This window comes from Phodopus roborovskii, unplaced genomic scaffold, assembly GCF_943737965.1.
Source record: "Phodopus roborovskii unplaced genomic scaffold, PHOROB, whole genome shotgun sequence".
In the NCBI taxonomy this organism is placed as follows: Eukaryota; Metazoa; Chordata; class Mammalia; order Rodentia; family Cricetidae; genus Phodopus; species Phodopus roborovskii.
Window position 1 is genome coordinate 12,446,050 of NW_026126525.1, and position 20,483 is coordinate 12,466,532.

The 20,483-nt window shown below is 38.6% G+C and overlaps 1 protein-coding gene across 1 annotated transcript; it reads right to left on the reverse strand.

The window, feature by feature from the left end:
* Nucleotides 1-7,419: 7,419 nt before the first annotated feature.
* LOC127232126 (high mobility group protein B1-like) lies at nt 7,420-8,055 on the reverse strand. Its single transcript, XM_051198102.1, has one exon. The coding sequence runs from the start codon at nt 8,053-8,055 to the stop codon at nt 7,420-7,422; it is 636 nt and encodes a 211-aa protein (XP_051054059.1).
* Between the last annotated feature and the right edge of the window lie 12,428 nt (nt 8,056-20,483).

Here is a 20,483-nt window from a genome sequence, read left to right on the forward strand (position 1 = left end):
GTCATTCTTTGTCACCTTCCTCTCTCACAGAGAAACCAACAGTTACGTGCTCTCAAAGCACAGTATGGGAAAGCCTCATGCGAGTTTCCTCTAAACCTCATGCCAAGCAGAGAACAGATAATAGATTATAAAGGTTTGCCACAATCTAAGGGCCAGTAAATATCTAGAGTCTAGAGAAGAAACTTTGGAGTATATATGAAGACACTTGGGGAACCACTGGGCAGTGAGAACACATTGCTACCTACTGCAACTGTTCTTAAAACTCACAGCTGTGTGAAGGGAGCTCTGAGAGCTGTAATTGTTACTGCTGCAAATGAACAGCATGGACGGCTCTACTGCCTCTTACCATAGCCCCTTCCCATGCTTGCTGTCATTCCAAGGCAGGGATGCAACAGCTTTAAGACTTTGCTGTATTTTATTTTTGCTTTACTTCATCCCCACAAGCTGAATCGCAAACTTATCCCTATAGCTTTGCTTTTCTCTCTTGAACCACAGTTCTTTGACATTTAATGACAAAATATATTTAAAGCGATTACTCGGACTGTAGAAGTAGAAATTTTGAACTTAGAGGAGAGAGAAGTACTTGAACTGGGCCATTTGGGAAGGGCAGGATGAAGCATGGTTGTTTACCTGATTTAAACTGCAGCGTTTGAAGCTGCAGAATCACTCTGCGAACAATAAACCACGTGTCAGTAATTTTTAATTAAGGATTAAAACTCTTTAAATATCTCAAGAAGGAAGAAGCTGGCTTCTTGTAGGCTAGGCACACACTTATTCAAACTAGTTAAGTATTAATTGAGTTAATACCCTTAGACTCATGTAAAAATTAAACACTGGCCAGGCCGCATGCGCAACTTAAATTTTTTGAGTGACTTCATTTAATATTCTCTCTCTCTGTTCTCTCCCTCTCTTCCTCTCTCCCTCTCCCTCCCTCTTCTCTCCATCTTCCTCCCTCCCTCACTCTCCTCTGTCTCTGTCTCATCTCTGTCTCTCTCTCTCCCTTCCTTCCTCCCTCCCTCTACCCCCTCTCTGTCTCTGTCTCATTTTAGAGCTGGGCCTGGAACCCAGGGCCTTGCATACGCTGGCACCCATGACACCACTGATCTTCAGCCCACATTGCATTTCCAAAAAGGAAAAGAAACAAAAAGAAACAACTAGAATTTATTTTACACAATCTAAAATGTCTTAGTTATCCTAACAACAGGTATATAACATGAATATGTTGAGCTAGTTCATATTCTTTTCATCCTATTGCAGATTTTATACTTTTATACATGTAGGCCATTTTAATTGGTTAGCAGGTGCCATCATGGTCAGTGAGTGCCTCCATAGAACAGCTGAGGAGTGGGTGTGAACGAGATTGAAGGATGCATGGCCAAAGGAAAGTCTTTAAACTTTAAGCTCTCAGTTTCTCACATGCAGAATGTATTTCAGATGGTTGTAAGTGCATGGAAAGTGTCATGACTGAGTCTAGACAAAGAATTTCAGCAAATGCTGCTTGAATAGGATAAAACTGATGATGATGAAGAAGGAGAAGAAGAAGAAAAAGAAGTACAATCGATAGTAAAATTGTGACAAAACATCATTACAGTGCTTAGACAAATTAGATTCATTGCTACCCAAGCCCACTGGCAGTGCTGTTTGGCCCTGTAAGCCAACATATACACACAGTTTGTAGGGGAATTTCTCAATCGTTGTAATCTCAGGACACTCTGTATGGCTGAGACTTATACGAAACCTGCAATATTTATGTAAGAACAGCATCTTCAAACCCCTTAAGGGAACTTCAGATTTTCTTCCTTTATACTGCATCCATTTTCAACAAGGCATGGTTTCTTAAAAGCCAGTTACAGTGTGGAATCTGAAAACTTGTTAATGCAATTTTCATATTGTGACACATTAAAATTCATTGGACTGTTCTATACTTGGAACATGTTTTTCATCTACACAAGCTTTTATTATGTATAATATTAAGCTTTGGCCACTTGAAAAACATTGGCTCACTTAGTTTTACAGAGTATCCAAAAATTTAAAACATTTTATATACAGTATCAAAAACACCACATTTGACAAGTATGAAGTGTTTGTAAAATTGTAATCCACACCATCAGAAAATACGTATTATGAAGTGATGAACCTATTGGTAAAGGATACTTGTCCCTTCAAGTTTTAATTTCCCACTGAAATACTGAGTCCTCTCAGTGCTGCACATACTGCCAAGTGTTTTTTCTGGCATGACAAACTAAGTTCATGGCAAAGGGTCTCACAGATCCATGGGTCTGAATAATCATAGTTTATAACACTTTCTTCCTAGGAAAACCAAGTATTCATGAAAAAAGCAACTACGTCTTCCCTGAACCACTATTGTATTTTTGTACAAGCATTCTTTAAATCCACACTTCCCAACATTTACCATAAAATACTTAATAAAATCAGTGACCTATATTTCTGAACCAAGTGTAATGTAGCAGTAAAAGTGACACTGAAAATGTTTTCAAGCTGTGACTTTACCGCTGTGATATGTAGTATACCCAGAAGTGGTGAGAAGTATGTATTTTCTGTCACATTGATACTATAGTTATAGGGCAAAGTCAGTCATAGATGCATAAATGAGTGGATATTTCAATAAAACTTTAATTCAAGACAGAAATCTGAATTTCATATCATTTTCATGTGTCATGAAAAGTGCTTTGGTTCTGAGATCACAGAATTTATGTGACAAATTTGCATAAATTACCATAGATTATCAACCTGTGTTCTAAGGGAACTTACATTAGATTCTGCTTAAAATTGTTCAAACCTGTAACTACAATGACCAGCCTGGGTTTTCTAAAGTAGGTACTAACGAATTCCAACTCCAGATTATTGTGGAGTTAGGGCTCGGGCTCTGATTTGTGAGGAAGTCTGTTTTTTTCGGTTTGTGCTCCTCTGGGATTTTGATGTAGTTTTCCTGCCCTGGTTCAGGTGTTGAAGGCTTGCCTGTTAGTGTAGTGGTGTTCAAGTTATAAAAAAGATTGCATGGTGGGGTCTGGCGGGGGATGGCTAGGCCACTGCTGTGGTGGGGTAACTCTGAGATAAGATTAGAATTCCATGAGACTGAGTCATTATGACAGAGCAAGCCTGAGTCTTTCCCATTTGGGGTCATGTGTGCTGACTTGGGATCTTGCTGTGTCGATCTCTTTCTCAAGCATGAGGTTCCATGTGATGCCATCTCCTGATGCGACTCAGACAAGGGTGCTGCACAAATAGGGCTGTCTATGCCAGAATGTTTAGCCTTCCAAACCATGAACTCTTAAACCACCTTTCATGCATTGGCCATTGCTCAGTCTAGGAAATTTTGTTACAGCCAATATATTTTGTTTTTCACAAGGAGCTGAGTTGAGATGTTTATAGTTATGTTGTGTCTCATCTCTTGCCTCAAGTATATTTATATCTTTATACGTACCTTTTCGTTTAAAATCTCTTAATGTATAGGCCTTAGTGTTAGACAAGAAATCCAAATCCATTACTCCAGTTCACACAGGCCAAGTTTTTATCTCTTATCTTCCAAGTGGCCATTAAACCTAGCGCATTTACAGCTTTAATAGCTGCTGACCCTGAAATTATAGTTCCTCCCTTTTTTTTTTGGACCCTTGTGACTTTGCTTTCTTTAGAACAGAGTGTATATTTATGAACAAAGTATAGTAGTTTCCAATGTTTAAAGGACAGTTTGTAGCAGCAGGTGGGTTTCTAGAAATTCTACATTTAAGGAATTGTGTGCCCTCTATATTTCCTATTTTTCTTCCTTTTCTACTATTTCCTTTACCTGTTCGAACTCATATCTAATTTATGCTTCCCAGCTTCTTAGGCTTGCAGAAAATTTTAATAGTCACTGTTATCTATCTATCTATCTATCTATCTATCTATCTATCTATCTAATCTATCCTTCCTTCCTTCCTTCCTTCCTTCCTTCTTTCCTTCTCTTTTCTAAATCTGTAGTTCCACGATCTTGTATGATGCTAAATTTTTGAGTGTAAATGAAACTATGTAAGTGTTGAGTCATCTGCTCCATCTCAATCCCTGATTAGCACAGAAAATTGGCCATTGTTTTCCAGTGTCTGTCTGCAATGATTGGGGTGTTAAAATCGCTTACTAAATGGGTTTCAACTATTCTAGGAACTATGCCTAGGAAGTAGATCCCATATGCAGACTGTCTCTGTTTATTATTCAACCTATTCTCTTAACCTCAGGAATTTCCTTGTTTCTGGGAAATTATATTCATCTCATGATTCTGGCATAGATACTTTATCTGCACCCTAATCTTTGGGCTTTAGGGATTAGGTCTTTACAAACAAAGACCTGGAAGGTTGTCAGACATTTTCAGGATTTTCTCTGATGTATTGTTCTCTTGTTCTTTCTCCTTCAGGTTGGTAAATGAGGAATAAATGTGGTCAGGAAGAAACATAGTAATGTTTTTAAAAAGACAAATCTCTTGATATATCTTTTTACATGTTTGAAAGGTGACAGTTCTGAACAGGTTGGTAGAGTTTCCATAGAGGAATGACTGTTGGGAGAGAAATGAAAAGGAACCCAAGATACTCTTGAGCGTAAAACTACCAGGATTGCTAACTGATGGCAAGATATGTCATTGAGGGACAGAGAATAGGACTTCCAGATTTCTGTTGGTCCAGTTTATTGATCTATGACATTCTGTAGAAATAATAAGTTTGGGAAACCTTTCATATCTACTTTCCTACTTGAATACATGAACTCATAGCTACCAGTAAATAGAATACATACAGATTGGAGATCATTAACCATTACTAGCAATGCCTCTAGTCCTATGCAAAGCAATTGAAGTGAATTGGGCATTTCTTTGGCATTTAATGTGGCTTTAAACTCAACTCATCTGATTTCAGAGTTGTCTATTTGACAGAATTGTTCAACTATTAAAACTGTAAAAGAAATCACTTAATTGTATTTTAGAATTTTCATATTGGGTGATTATTTGATCAGAAAATTTAAAATCTTTTGTTAGGTTCTCATGTCTCAAACCACAGCAACCAATTCTAGTTAATTCAAGCAAGAAGATGAATTCTTTTGAAAGATGTGACTCAAACCCAAGGAGAAGTTAAATATCAGGTCTCCAGAGTCAGTGTAGCAGAGAGAAACCAAATAACTGTTTCTTTAGCAATCCCTACAGAATGTCAAAAAAGAATCCTCTCCATCTATCTATCTATCTATCTATCTATCTATCTATCTGTAAATATGTTTCTCATATTGGTTAATGAATAAGTCACTGTTGTCCAATAGGAAAGCAAGATAGGTGGGACTAAGAGGCAAGGAAGTTTCGAGGAGGAGGTAGGAGGAGATTCAAAATGTAGGACAGAGAGAGAAGCAGTCCGGACCCTCTCTCTGGTAAGATAAGACCACGTGGAAATACTTAGATTGATAGAAATGGGTTGATATTGAAGATAGAGCTAACCAATAAGAAATACTAGTAACTGTCCAACAGCTTTATATCTAATACAGTGTCTCTGTGGGTTATTTGGGGCTGGTGCGGCTGTGGGACCAAGCTGGAAGGAAAACCTGCTCTTAACATTCATCTCCCCATCCATTAACAGTCTCATGAATGTGAGTCCAACTTTCACTAAATGCTGTTCCTTGGAAAGGATGACCCCCAAAAGAAAACAAGCATCAATACCTTAAAAGTAGGAGGGATATATATATATATATGTATGTATGTATGTATGTATGTATGTATGTATATAATAAAGTTTCTCTGTATAGCCCTGGCTATCCTGGAACTCATTCTGAGGACCAGGGTGGCCTCTAACTCACAGAGATCTGTCTGCTTCTGCCTCCATAGAGCTGGCATTAAAGGTGTATGCCATCACAGCTCAGTGTGTTTTCCTTATAATTTTTAAAATTACATTGCTTTTGTGTGTGTACATATGTGTGTGTCACAGTGCACATAAGAACAAGTCAATTCCATCTTTCCAGTATATATGTCCTGGTTTGAACTCAGGCCACAGGCTCAGTGGGAAGTGTTTTGCTCAATAAGACTTCTCTTCTTCCCAAATTCTCTTTTCCTCAACCAACAAAGAAGCACTGGGTATGAGCAGTTTCCCACCAGCCTGGTCGCACAAACACTCTACTAGTTATAAAGCTGTTGGCCAATGGCTGGCGCTTCTTATTGGCTAGCTTTGTCTTAGCTGTTAACTCATTTCTATTAATTTAAGTGTTTCCATGTGGTCTTGCTGGGGAGAGGAAGAGAGTCCGAACCTCTTATTCCTCTCACAGCCTACATCTTGACTCCTCTTTATTACCTCCTTGTCTCCTAGTCCTGCCTATCTTGCCTTCCTATTTGCCAATAGTGCAATAGTGCATTATTCATTAGCCAATAAGAGAAACATATTTACAGAATGCATCTCCCATCAAAGCACCTTTTGGAGTAAGAACTGGATGCCACCAATGTAGTTCACCCAACCTCAAGGGGCAAACCCTTTTGTAGTCACAGCCACTGAAATATGAACACACAAACTTTTGTCTATATAGCCTTTCCACAAGAAATGAATTCTACATCATGTTGGCCTTAACTTAGTAATTTGTCACTTGTTTGTATAGAGTCTAAAGCCACATAATTATCAGGTCAGACAGTACATCTGCCTTGGGCTACCAGCAGCCATTATATGGGACCACATTGATTGTTCAGGAGAACAGAAGCAGTCAGCAGAGGATCCACCATCCCCAAATAAAATCACCACTGCACCCTTACTCACCAGATGAAAGTAACTCACAATAAGTAAAAATGTTTCCTCTGATCTCATACATCAAAGTAGAGCCCATGAGTTTTAATAAATTCATCTTAAGGAACACACACACACACACCACACACACACACACTGTTTTTCTCATTTGTCATTTGGGTATCATTTGCTTTTATTTATTTATTTCATAATAAAAATTGTATTTACTTAGAAGCATTCAGAATGTCAAAACAGCTGCATTTTTTTTTTTTTGCAATTACAGAGTGGTATTCAGTTAACAGAACAATTATCGTTGTATAAGCTTCATCAGAGACAACTGAAGATGGAAAAAAAAAACCCAAAACAAAAAAATGAAAACCAAAAAATCTACCGTCCCCATATATAACCTGCTTTAAATTTCCATGCCAATTTACAACGACAAGACTGTACCAGGAAAAGTTAGTGGCTATTGAAAATACCACCAGGACAGGGCTATCTAAAGACACATTCGGTAGTGTGCTAACTATACAAAAAAAGACACTGTACAGTTTAAAAACAAATCTTACACAGCCTTACATTTCAATGTTTTTTTCTTTAAAAGGAGTGAGTTGTGTACAGGGGGGTTAAATGCTTTATAGAAAAAAAAACAAACAAAAAACAAAAAAGCAAACAAAAATGTGCTAGAACCAACTTATTCATCATCATTATCTTCTTTGTCTTCCTTTTCTTCCGCCTCTTTCTCATCCTCTTCATCCTCCTCAGCATCTTCCTCTTCCTTCTTTTTCTTGCTCTTTTCTGCCTTGACCACCCCCTTTTGTGCTGCATCGGGTTTCCCTTTAGCTCTGTAAGCAGCAATATCCTTTTCATATTTCTCCTTCAGCTTGGCAGCCTTCTTTTCATAGGGCTGCTTGTCATCTGCAGCAGTGTTGTTCCACATCTCTCCCAGTTTCTTTGCAACATCACCAATGGACAAGCCTGGGTGTTCTCCTTTGATTTTTGGGCGATACTCAGAACACAACAAGTAGGCCAAAGGAGCCCTCTTGGGTGCATTGGGGTCCTTGAACTTTTTTTTGGTCTGCCCTTTGAGGGGGATGCAGGTTTTCATTTCTCTTTTATAACGAGCCTTGTCCGCCTTTGCCATGTCTTCAAATTTCCCCTTTTCCTTAGCAGACATGGCCTTCCATCTTTCTGAGCATTTCTTGGAGAACTCTGAGAAGTTGACAGAAGCTTCCGGATGCTTCTTCTTGTGTTCCTCCCAGCAAGATTGCACAAAGAATGCGTATGAGGACATTTTGCCTCTCGGCTTTTTAGGATCACCTTTGCCCATATTCAGTTGATTTTCATCGGCGAGGCACAGGGTCACCCAGTGCCCGTCCGGCTCGCGCTTGCCCCGGCGCTGTCTCTATGGAGCTCAATGTACTGCCTCGTTTGCTTTTATTTAGATAGTATTTTGTGTTTGTGAAGCATCCAAAGAATTTGGTTAATGATCCTTACTTACAGAGGCAATGATTCACTAAATTTAAAGATCTTCAAATTCTTCTGTTTGATGTTAATAAATAAATAAATATAAATATATATATATATATATATATATATATATATATATATATCCACGGAGATATCATGTCGTTCTATTTTACTTCTGTTTTAAAATATTTTTTAAGGCTTTTTACAGACATGCATTCATGCTACCTTCTGTTGTGATACTGATAATAAATAAGGGTACATTTGAGGATTAGAAAAGAATGTCAGCAGTCAAGGCAAATAGTATACACTATTTAATAACAGCATGTGACACATGGGAAATCTATGGAAGCTTCCAGGAAGCTGAGAAGAGCTTTGTGATCATTAGTCTTAATAATTCAAACATCCTTATTAGGACCATGAGTTCATAGTCTCTCTAATTAACAAGCCCTGTGAGACTGGTGCATTTCAGTGGAAGTTTTATTTTGTCTTCATTGGATTATTATGTGTTGTGACTAGTTATACTGTCTACGAAAAGTCTTGGCCCTTTATATAGTAGGGTCAGTAATAGTAGCCCTGTAATAGTGTCGCATTGCGGAGATGTCCAGACAAGTATCCTAGTTATCATCACTTTGCTCTTGGTGCTAGCATGCTGAATATTTCCTTTTAAATGAAGTGTAAGAAACTTCCTGCATTCCTTCCAGGCTGGTACTGGGAAGAGACAAGCAGGATTTCTCTTTTGCCATCCTTTCTCTCCCCAAGATAGTGAAGTCTGGTGTTCAGATGATTATGGAGGAGAGTCATCTCCCACCAAGAACACCTGCACTAAATTATCATACAACCAAGCAACCAATGTCTATTGTACTAAGCTTTTAAAATTTTAGCTTTTGTTATTGAGGCTAATGGTACTCTGATTAATATAATATCTATGTGTCCTGGTTGGCTTTTGTCAACACGACACAAAGTTCAGCATATTTGGGTAGAGTAGATCTTAATTGAGAAAATACCTCCATGAGATTGGCATATAGGCAAGTCTGTGAGGGAATTTCCTTGATTAATGACTGAGATGAGACAATCCAGCTCTTTGTGGGCAGTTCACGTGAGGCAGGTGCTCCTGGTGGTATAAGAGAAAGAGGCAGAGCAAGCCAGCAATCAGCCTGCCTCCTTGCCTCCAGGTTCTTGTCTTGAGTTTTTACCTTGACTTCCATTAAGGTAAAATAATAGATTGTGACCTGAAAGTTGTAAGATGAAACCAACCCTTGCCTCCCCAGGTTGCTTTTGGTCATGGTGTTTTCTCACAGCAGTAGAGATTTAAGTGGAACTGCTTGGAAGAGTATTTATGTGACCCTCTTCTTTAGTCTAACTCTATCTGTATCCATCTCCTTTTTATCATCCATTTACTCAACAAATACAATTTTAAGTATCTATAATGTGCCAGGCACTATGTTTACTGTACAGTAATGAATAGACATGGTGAATATTTTTGTTTTTGTAATGCATGGGTTCACTTATGAGAGTAGATGAGGAGAAGTTGTGGGAAGAAAGGTGTACAGTGACCTTCATCCATTCCAGGCAACCAAGAAGGCCTTGGTGTGAAAGTGACCCCTGGGTTGAAACTAGATGTTCTGTGGATACAGGTCAGAGAAAGTCTGAGGATTAGGGGGAGGCAACAGCACATATAAAAGCCCCTGGGCTACAGTGTAGATAGTCAGTGACTAGCAGAAGATAATGGCTAATGTACCCTATGCAGCAGCATCCTTTAGTGGACAAGTAAATTAGAAGACTGCCTTGTTTAAAGGTATACAATGCAATGGTATTTCAGCTCAGGTCTTGGCTTCTGTGCATCCTGGAATGTGGCTAATGAGAGTGGCTAGGATGAACCAATTAGCTGTGCCTTTCTTCTAAAAGCCATTCTGGTGCTATGTCAGTCTAGCAGCAGCCAGCTAATTATGAACAGACTTTTAGCATCTTTATTTTTTGTGGCAATGTTGATGTCTGATTTGTTTCAGATGTTTCATCCTTTTGTTTTTTTATGTAAATGTACATCCAAATCAGAGACAAAAATTGGTCATTTCTTGGCACCATATTCATCAGCCTCTTTCTCCATTTCCTTCCTCCTTTATTATTTTCCTTTTGAAAGACAGTTAATGTATTTCTTTGAGAGTAAATGAGTACAGGGAAAGAATATATTGAATTACTGTACCATACATCTATTAGAAATTATAAAAAAAAAAAAGAACACAAAGATGTGAGCAATGAATTGGGAAAGGCTCTATTCCATCTTGGGAACTGTGAATGGCTGTGTTGTAGAATTATTTAGCATGATAAAAATTCTCCTTAAATTTAAATCAGCATACAGCAGAGATGTATGTAGTGGAAGTCAGCAGGTGACTGGGAGGAAAGTGTGGTATATGCACACAATACATTTTATTTGGCCATAAAGCATGGGATTCTATCATTTGTAGGAAAACAGATGGGACTGGAGATCATCATCCAGGTTTGGAAAGACATATCTCACAGTTTTCTCATTTGTGGAATTCAGATTTAAAACTGTAAATAAAGCGTGAAGGTAGAAGAGGGATTTGTTGTGGTGGGGACAGGAACAAAAAGTGGACCGGGACAAGAGAGGATGTTGGGGGGTGATGAATAGTCTTGAAGTACATGATACACATTCATATAAAGACATCATAAAGAAACCCATTGCTTTATACAATGAAATGTGCTAAAAACAGCAAATTCTCCTAAATTTAGGGGGTCTTTCTCCTTCACTTCTGCTCCCTGTCTCCATTAAATAGACATACTTCTTTGGGTGTGAGATGGGCACAGCACCAAAGGGAAACAGACTGATCCAGCAAATGTCTGTGCTGAATTACACGAAAGCTTTAAAACCCATAGAAGCAAATGGCAGCTGAAAGATTTCTCTCCTATTGGAGATTCAAGATGCAACTTCTTACACCTGGATTGGGTCCAGTTAACATCAAGAGAAACAAATCAAATGCCTGTCAGCTTCTGTGAGAATACTTAGCAGCAAGGGGACCTCCATTTTGTCTACTTCTTTGCATACAACAACAAAAATGACAGTATCACCAGCTGCCAGGCTTGCATTTTTAGTGTTGCAGCTCCTGATGCATGCATTTACTGCAACACAGTGGCTGCTTCCAGCGCTGTGTGCTGATGAAGCCCTGGTCATCAGTAATTAGACCTTTCTCTTTCAATATTTCTACTCCAGGCAAAGAGTCGACAGCTTAGCAAGGCTCACTAGCCTTGCCCTACACCAGACATCTAGTGAGTGACAGAACCCAGACCATTCCCAAGCTCCAGTCATTTCCTTCGACAATACTGCCATTTATCAAGGGCCCTCTGTCCCCTTCTGTCCCATTATGTGCTATGTTTAGACACACCTTGATTCAATTTCTTTTCATCTGGAACTGCAAGATTGGACATGGACTGGAGCTGTAGAGATGGATCTGGGGTTAGGAGCACGTGCAGCTGTTTGAGGGAAACCAAATTCAGTTCCCACACCTGGGGTGGCTCACAATCACCTGTAACTCCAGCTCTCTCACTTTTTTCTGGCTTCTATAACACATCACACACCTGCACATTGTGGAGTCACTGCCTTCTTCCTGGGTTCTGTTTCCCTCTGTGGCTTGATTCTTTCACTCTGGCTACCCCAGGCCTCTCTTGCTGCAACTTGGCAGGCTAGCTTGCATCTGAGTTGAGTTTCTTGGCTCTGGAACCTACAGTGTGACCTGCTTGGATTTAGTTTCAGATTCCCCACTTGTGGTTCTGGGCCCACTGCAACTCAGGTTGCTGCCTGACCTGGCTCTCCATGTCAGCCTGCTGGCTGGCAAAAACAGAGTGCACTTGCAGCAAAGGGCCTTGATTCTTCCAGAATTCTGCAGCTAATGTAGAAAAGGAAAATAAGGATCTCCAATTTGACACACTATCAGAGGATTTGAGAGTTCAAGATGTAATGATCACAAAGGGATCCAGAAGATAGGAGCTGCTTTGATAAAAGAGTTGCTGGCAGGATCACAGCAAAGGGTGATGTTTTGAAGGTGAAGAGACAGTACCTAGAACATCATAGACTATTCATAAATGGGACTGTTAACCAAACTTTGGATGTGAAAAGAGCCCTTCACTGCCACCAACATTAAATTCTTGCCTTATTATAAGGGAAAAGGGTCCCCATTTAGACTTCACCCTTTTGTTTAGCTTCTGACTTGTTTTATAAGCATGTGTTTCTTTTTAGTTGGTACAAAATAGTTGTATTTGTTTACAGAGTACAGTGTGCTGTTTTCACAAATGTATCACAATGTGCAGTAATCAGAGCTGGGCAATTTAGTACTTATATAACCTTAAACATTTATCACTTCCCAGTGTTAATAATAGTCAAACTTCCCTTACTAATTATTTCAGAATGTGCAAGTGATTGCTGCCAGACATAGTTATCCTGTGGTGTTCTGAAACATGAGGAGTTCCTATACAGCTGCACCTCTGAAACACTTTAACCCTTTCTCCACCTTCCCCTCCTTTTCAGACCCCAATGTTTACTAATTTCTCCTCCAGCTCCATGAGATCAAGGTCTTTAGCATTTGCATGTAAGCAAAACTATGCAAGGTTTATGTATCTATTCTTGGTTTACTTCACTTAATACCGTAGTCCGTAGTTCATTCTGCATTGCAGTAAATGAAAAAGCCAACCCTATTTTATTGCTGAGCCATATTCCGTGTTCTGTTTATACTTATATATCCTTCTTATTTTTATGGTTAGAAAATTCCTGTTCTTAGGGCATAGAAATGGCCATGAGATCATTTGCTCCTTTCTTGGGAACTGGGTTTGTTTCTCAGCACTCACATGGAAACACATGACTACTATAGTTCCAGAGTGACTTCTGCCCTCTCACGGACTCCATGGACACGGCATGTGTGTGATGCACATACAAACATACAAGCTAAGCAACTCATGCAGATAATAATAAACAACATTAAAAAAAAGAAGAAAAGAAATTGCTTGCTTGCCAGCCCAAGGTAGCATGGCTTGTAAATGCAGCACTTGGCAGGCTGAGACAGGAGAGTTGAAAGGTCAAGACTTACCTGGTTTATAAACTGAACGGAAAGCTAGCTTGGACACTGACTAAATATAAATCATTAAACATTTTTTAAAAGGTGCTGAGATTACATCTTAGTGGCAGAGTACCTGCCCAGTGTGTACAAAGTCCTAGGTTCAATTCCCAGAATGTAAAAAGGAAACATGAAATATTTTTATTTTGAGTAGAATGTATAGATCAAAGTTTATAGCATTCCTGGGACATAACATTTATACTGAACCCAGTTCAGCAATCTCTAAAGAAATTGTCCTCTTGCTTATGTTAACTGTTGAAACCACACGGACCGTACCACTAGAACATCTCTTTAAGTACAGGACATATTACAAGTTTGTTTATTTGGAGAACTGATTGGTATAGACAAAAGTCATATTTAATAGTTTATTTGAATAAAAATGACTCTTGATTTCTTTGGTGCTTTTAAGACAGGGTCTCTACATGCAGTCATAGCTGACCTGGAACTCTGTATGTAAGGCTCCAAACTCACAGAGATCCATCTGCCTCTGCCTACTGGATGCTGGAGTTAAAGGCATGTACCACTATTCCTGACTTCAATAAATTACTTATTTATCAAACCACTTCAGAAAATGATGTCAGTATTTTTCTAATATGACTTTCATTCTAAGCTTAAATATATCAATGGTGTTTTGTTACATTTTTAAAAATTTATTTTTGCTCTAACCACCCCAAAGTTTAGCAATCAAAACAAGAGCTTTTAAAAGTTAGAAGCTTTTTATTAAAAGTCATGTAAAATTAAAATGATTTCCTATTTTTTTAAAGGCCAACCAATGGGTTTTGTTTGTTTGGTTGGTTGTTTGTTCAGAACTAGCTGTTATGAGCATTCTTTCCCACCAGACTGGTCCCAGAGCCGCGTCAGTCCCAAAATAACACACAGAGACTTTATTAGTTATAAAGCTGTTGGCCAATGTCTAGAGCTTCTGTTGGCTAGTTCTAGAATATTAACCCACTATTATTAATATATGTATTTCTGCATGAATTCCAGATTCTTGCATCCTTTCCTCTTGAGAGCACATTGTGACTCCTCTACACACATGTCAAGATTAGGATGTTACTTTTAGAAATTCCATCTCATTCCTGTTCTAAAACTCAGATAAGGGGACACACACACAGTTTGAGGCATCAAATATACACAAAAACAGTGGCCAAACTATATAAAATAGTAGAGCTCTGGCCTCCAAGTTCATTGACAACCAGTCCAAAGTAGTCAGGTAGAGTTAGCTACCATATTTTTTGCCTCAAAAAACAAGTCCACATATACCAAGTAAAGCCAATAAGCATCCCTAACTAATTGCATGAGATTTTTCAAGGTTCCTTATCTAAACACCTTCCAGAAAGATCACACCTGAGGTCTTCTCTCTCTCTTAGCTATTTATTCAAAGTTATATATGTATATATAATTTACATATACATATATGTATATACATATATGTATATATTTATTTGAAGTATTTTTGGAAGAATTGACCACTCTTTTGGATTTTTAAATTTTGAATCTGTTATTTTGTATATAAGTTACATTCATGTGTGCCTGTTTATATATGTGCACACATCTTGTGCGAAGAACAGAGACTGACAATGTCACATGTCTTCCTTGGTTTCTACCTTGTTGTAAAATTTTAATTTCAAGTATATATCTTCTAAATTGTAAGACAGGAGGGAAATTTTAGACCCAAAGCTTAAATTTTCATTCATTAGAATCTTACAAGCAATTCCAAACTGCAATTTGCAAACCAAGTTTTCTTTTTTCTTCTGATTTCTGAGACCCAGTGCTTACCCTACTATATCCTAAATGTACATAAAGCTTGTTGGTAAGAGTTTTCTAATACTGTCCATGATATACATAGACTGTTTCTACCTAAGTGTGGGAAGAATATTAAGCATCAAGATACCATTTCCTTTAGCAGTAACAGAGACAGTGTGGTTCTTCTACCTTAATTTTGGGGACATAGTCTCTCACTGAACCTGGTGCTTGCCAGCTGGGCAAATTGAGTTGATGGAGAGCTGAAGGGGTCCTCCTGCTTCCACTGACCCCAGTTCCAAAACTTTCCACCACCACCCACCACCACCATCCCCCCTCACCCTTTCTCCCCCCCCCCCCCGGCTCAGATGGGCTAGAGCCTCCATGGAGAACTACAACCTCAAAGCTAAAACTGAACCTGGAGAATATCAAACAGGTATGCTATTATCAGTTTAGGAAGTTTAGGATCTCTTTTGGAACATAGTCTTCAAATATAAAGTCAGACCAATTGGCAGGACTCATTGAACTTTCCAGAACTTGTCAATCAGCCAAACACTAGAAATTAAAATGTAAATTTTAAATTACATTAAAATGTAAATGTACCATGTTCATTACCTTTCCAAACCTGTAACAAATACCCCAGACAAACAGCTTACAAAGAGAAAGTGGCTATTTCGGCTCACAGTCCGGGAGATGTCAGTTCATAGTTGTTGCCTCTGTGGTGAGGCAGTGGTTCATAGCAAATACTGAACACAGTGGGCAAAACTACTCAGCTCATAGCCAAGACGGGAGACTGGGAGGGACAGCAGAGGAAGGGAGGAGAGAAGGATCAGGGTCCCATTACTGACTGATTTTAGGGTTGCACTCCAATTACCTGAAGGACTCACAGTGTTCCATGACTCTTGAGGATTCTATGATCTCCCAGTAGTGCTACTTTGGGTAACAGGCTGTCAGCATGGGTATTTGAGGTACATGTAAAGTATGAACTGCAGCCAATACTGGGTATAGGTCTTGAAGCAGTGGCTTGGGGTTTTCTAGAAATGGGGTTTCTCACTACCACTGATACCCCTATAGAAAAATAAGCACCAAGGGACTTCAAATGCACTTCTACTTCCTAGTGACATGGTTGTCCCAAAGGTTGAGGAGCAGGTGGCCCTAAAAGACACTGAAGGGAACATTCTAGCAGGCTATTATGCCAACTGTGGTTATGATCTTAACAAACCCCCCATATGAAGATTCCCAAGGAATTCAAATAGAAGTCAAACATTCATTAGAAAGTGTTAGTACTGAGATGCTACATTTGGAAAAGAGGACAAATTATTCCTTTGACCTAACACTCATACCATCCCCGGAACTCTCCTGTTAGCAGTTTGGTAATGTTGAAGTGAAAATTACTTCAGATGGGAACTTATCAAATCTCTCCACGATTTTCATCATCTGGACAGAGGCAAGTTGATTGTTATACCTAAGCCAGCATACACAGGAAAAGTGATATAGCTGAGCCAGAATTCCTGAGTGATTTCTGTCCTGTTTTTCACAGCTTGTTTAGAATGACTCTTCTTCCTATGTTTTATTACTCCTTTGTTGTAATTTTTGTAATTTTTTGTGGTAGTTGTAATTTCTATAATATCCCCTTTCTTCTTTCCTTCCTCCAAAGGATACTTTTTAGATGAGGCTATAGTCATTCTCTTTTATGACATTGTCCTAAAAAGTAGTCATTGCTCCCATTTTATTGACTGCAAGATAGCTCACTGTGGGTCACCACATACAACTTGTGGCATAAATTCTGGCTTAATGAAGGAGGAGCATGGGGATTATAGTTTATGATGTTTCCATCTGTACTGCGTGACCCATGACTTGAAATAAGACTATCTAATGAATGGTCCGAACCTAAGTTAATCTAAGTTTTAACAGCTTTAATAGGGCAGTGGGCCAAGTACTTGTACTCTATAAAAGTAATAAAGACTCAGATTGTGTAACACATCTGCTGTAAAGTCTTGATTCTGACCTTAAGCCATGAATGACTCCTTTCTTCCTAGTTCTCCATGGTACCTCTACCAGATACCACTTCCTTTGTATGTAGTGTGTTTGTGTCTGTTTCTCTCAGACAAGCACTTCCTACATCTTGGGAATAGATTCTGAGACTTGTCTGGACAAAAAGGCTCCAAATCCATAAATCACCAAGACTGGAAATTCTGATTCAGTCACTAGCTTCAAAACAACATCCTCTTTGATTATTTAGTATTTTTACCTGTCAACAATTCTGACTCATTATTTATGCAAATAATCAGACTGGTGTTCTTACCTGTGGGAATCATGCAACTAGAAAAGACTCATAAACTTTTGCTAACCCTGGCAGATACTTTTAATGGCATCATCTCTGTTTCAATGGAACGCAGATAGTTTCAACTCCTTGGAATGTGCTGTGATGGATGAACACTCTAGATTTCTTTTGGCTAATCATGGTGGTGTCTATGCCACTGCTAATTTGTTTAACTGACAACAATGAAACAGTTCAGATAAAAGATGTTGTATATCACCACAGGATCAAGGCAGATGTATGTATGTATGTATGTATGTATGTATGTATGTATGTATATGGAAAGGTCCATTTTGGCTTATGGTTTCACAAGTTTAAGCCTATAGTGGTTGGCCCTGCTTTAGGATGGTGATAGTATAGTACATTGTGGCTGATTTGCATGGTAGAGAAGGCCCGTTCAACTCATGGTGCTAAGAAGAAGGAAGAGGAAAAGGAGGAGAAGGAACTGAGGGAGAGAAAGGGAACTCTAAGGGCCTAATATCTCCTTCAAGATTACACTCCCATTGACATACCATGCTTCCATTGGCCTCCACCTCCTAAAGATTTTACCACCTTCTAAAGTTCAAAGGCTGATGATCAAGCTTTCAAGACATAAAGGCTTCTGGGCAACATTAAAGAATCAAGCTATAACACCTAGATAAATTATTCTTGGCTTGGGTTTGTCAACTAGAGTTCCCTGGGTCTATGTATCTTATGGGATTACTAATTTTTTCTTTTGGTTTTGTCATTGTGGTCATTATCTAAATGTTTCACTTTGCTCAGAGGAGTTTCTTTTCCCTCAGATTTCCACAGTGATGATGACAAAAAGTTCAAGATAATTTCTCATGGCATTGATTAGAGGGGGAGTGAATAATCTCTAAAGCAATGGGAGTTATAACTCTAGATTTTTGTGACTATGTCAAAATTTACAAGTAGAATAATGATGAAAACAAAGAATGACCAAGGAACCGAATCTACAGGCAGACAGTAGCCAGGCAATAGAACTTAGTCTGATAGCCTCTATAGCAATAGCCAAGGAAGCCAAACCCTGACCTCTGCAAACATCATCCCATGATGAACAAGTGGGGAGTATTCAATCAAGGGTTTCTCCTTTCCCTTTTACTCTTAACAGGACCAAACAATGACAGTCACAGCCTCAATGCATGCTAGTCTCCCTCACTTAGCATTTGCTCCTCCAGCTTCCTAAGGCTATTTATTCTAACCATATCCTACCTAGTGCCTTCTCCTTGATCATTGTCAAGATTCCCCACTTCTCTATCTGTCTTTGAACCTCTGCTAATTGTACTGAAAGTGTTGGTACCTCTTTCTTATTACAATGGTTAGTTATTTGCCTTAATTAGTTCCCATCTCAGCAGTTTCCATTTATTTCTACAGCTTCCAGAAGCCTTATTTTATGGCATCCATAACGATGGACATAAAGGCATCAAAATCGTAAAAGCACCTTCAAACACAATGGGTGACTTGAGAGATAGTAAGGAAAGCCCCCTTTGTTAAAGTGAAAAAAAAATAATTTCTGAAAAATTGCCTAGAAGTATCCTGGAAAATACGAAAGGGAGAAAAATAAGTGATTTGTTGGGCTTCATAAAATGACTTGACGGGCTGGGGAAAGTCCTTATTTTTTACAATAAGAATGAGGGAAAAAACTGCTCAGTGCTTTGTGTTTGAGAGCAGTCTTCTTCCGTGAGCTCTCAAAATACTTTGCAAAAAATCATCCAGTGTCAAGGATTAAAAAATCCTTTTCAAAAACAAAAAAAAAAAAAAATGAGAGCACAGCTGATTTTTCCAGGAGAAGAAAAAAAAATTGTGCTTCTCCATTAGCTATTGAAGTAATTATTGGGGCACAAAGAGGCTAGTCTGTATGCCAGGCTTCTATATATTATTCATGCTATGTCAACTCCTAACAATAGAAAACTCAATGAAGAGTCACTGATTTTAAATTGAGCATACCTCTTCCCATTGTGTAAAGAAGCTTATGCTAAGTTACATATTTGTATTATGTGATTTTATGGCTGGAAGTAATCCTTCCCATGACCCATGTATTCTCCTTACTTTGCTTCTACAAAGAGACAACAACCTAAGAATATTGTCATCATCTTCAATTATCTGCTGTTGTATGGAAGAATTGCTTTAATATTAAACCTGCCATTTAATTCTTTGGAGTAAAGTTTCTTACTTTAGATTTCACCAGAGAAACTTTTTCCTCCTTGGGTGAAAAATGACGTAGGTGTATGTATGTAATGGTTTGAATAAGAATGGCCCCCTTATGCTGGTACATTTGAAAGTTTGGTCATCAAAAAATGACACTATTTGAGAGGAATTAGGAAGTGTGGCCTTGTTGAAGTAGGTGTGGCCTTGTTAGAGGAAGTATGTCATGGAGATGGGGCTTGGGGGTTTCAGAAGACCAAGCCAGTCCCAATGTCTCTCTCTTCCTGCTGCCCAAGGATTCAGATGTAGAACTTTCAGCTTCTCTGGCAACAAATCTGCCTGCAAGCTGCCAAGCTCTCTGCCATGCTGATAATGGACTAAACCTCTGAACCTGTAAGCCAGACCCAATTAACTGTTTTCCTCTAAGAGTTGTCATGGTCACCGTGTTTCTTCATAGCAATAGAACACTAAGACAGTATATAAACTACAAGTTGTAGATTATCTGACCTTTAAAAAGGCTGGTATTGGGAAGATGGGAAGGTGAGGGAACTGGAATTGATATATAATATAAGATTTCTTCTAATTTAAATAAAAAACAAACAAAAAAAGGCTGGTATTGACAACAATGACAAACATGTGCCAAGGATTGTTTTTGTTTGTATTTTTTAAAGCAAAAGCATGTATAGTAAAATAAAATACCAAGAAGACTATATTCCAGGAGGCTTCTAAGTCAGCATTTTCTTCATGGTCTTGTTTTCCTCACTGTACTTCACTTTGTCTCTTTAGTCACACACCTAGCTTTGTTTTTCACACTTTTCAAAGCCTAATGTGAGATGTAAATATGAGTCCCTTCCCTGTCACAGGTCTTTGGGTATAAAATGCAAGATTATCTCACTTGGTTCCTCATTTACTTTTTCTTCTTGATATTTTTGTCATATAACCAATTAAATATCCGATGTT

Bases quoted from the DNA above. Each gene is read 5' to 3' on its own strand.
- LOC127232126 (XM_051198102.1), bottom strand. From the start codon at position 8,055: ATGGGCAAAGGTGATCCTAAAAAGCCGAGAGGCAAAATGTCCTCATAC.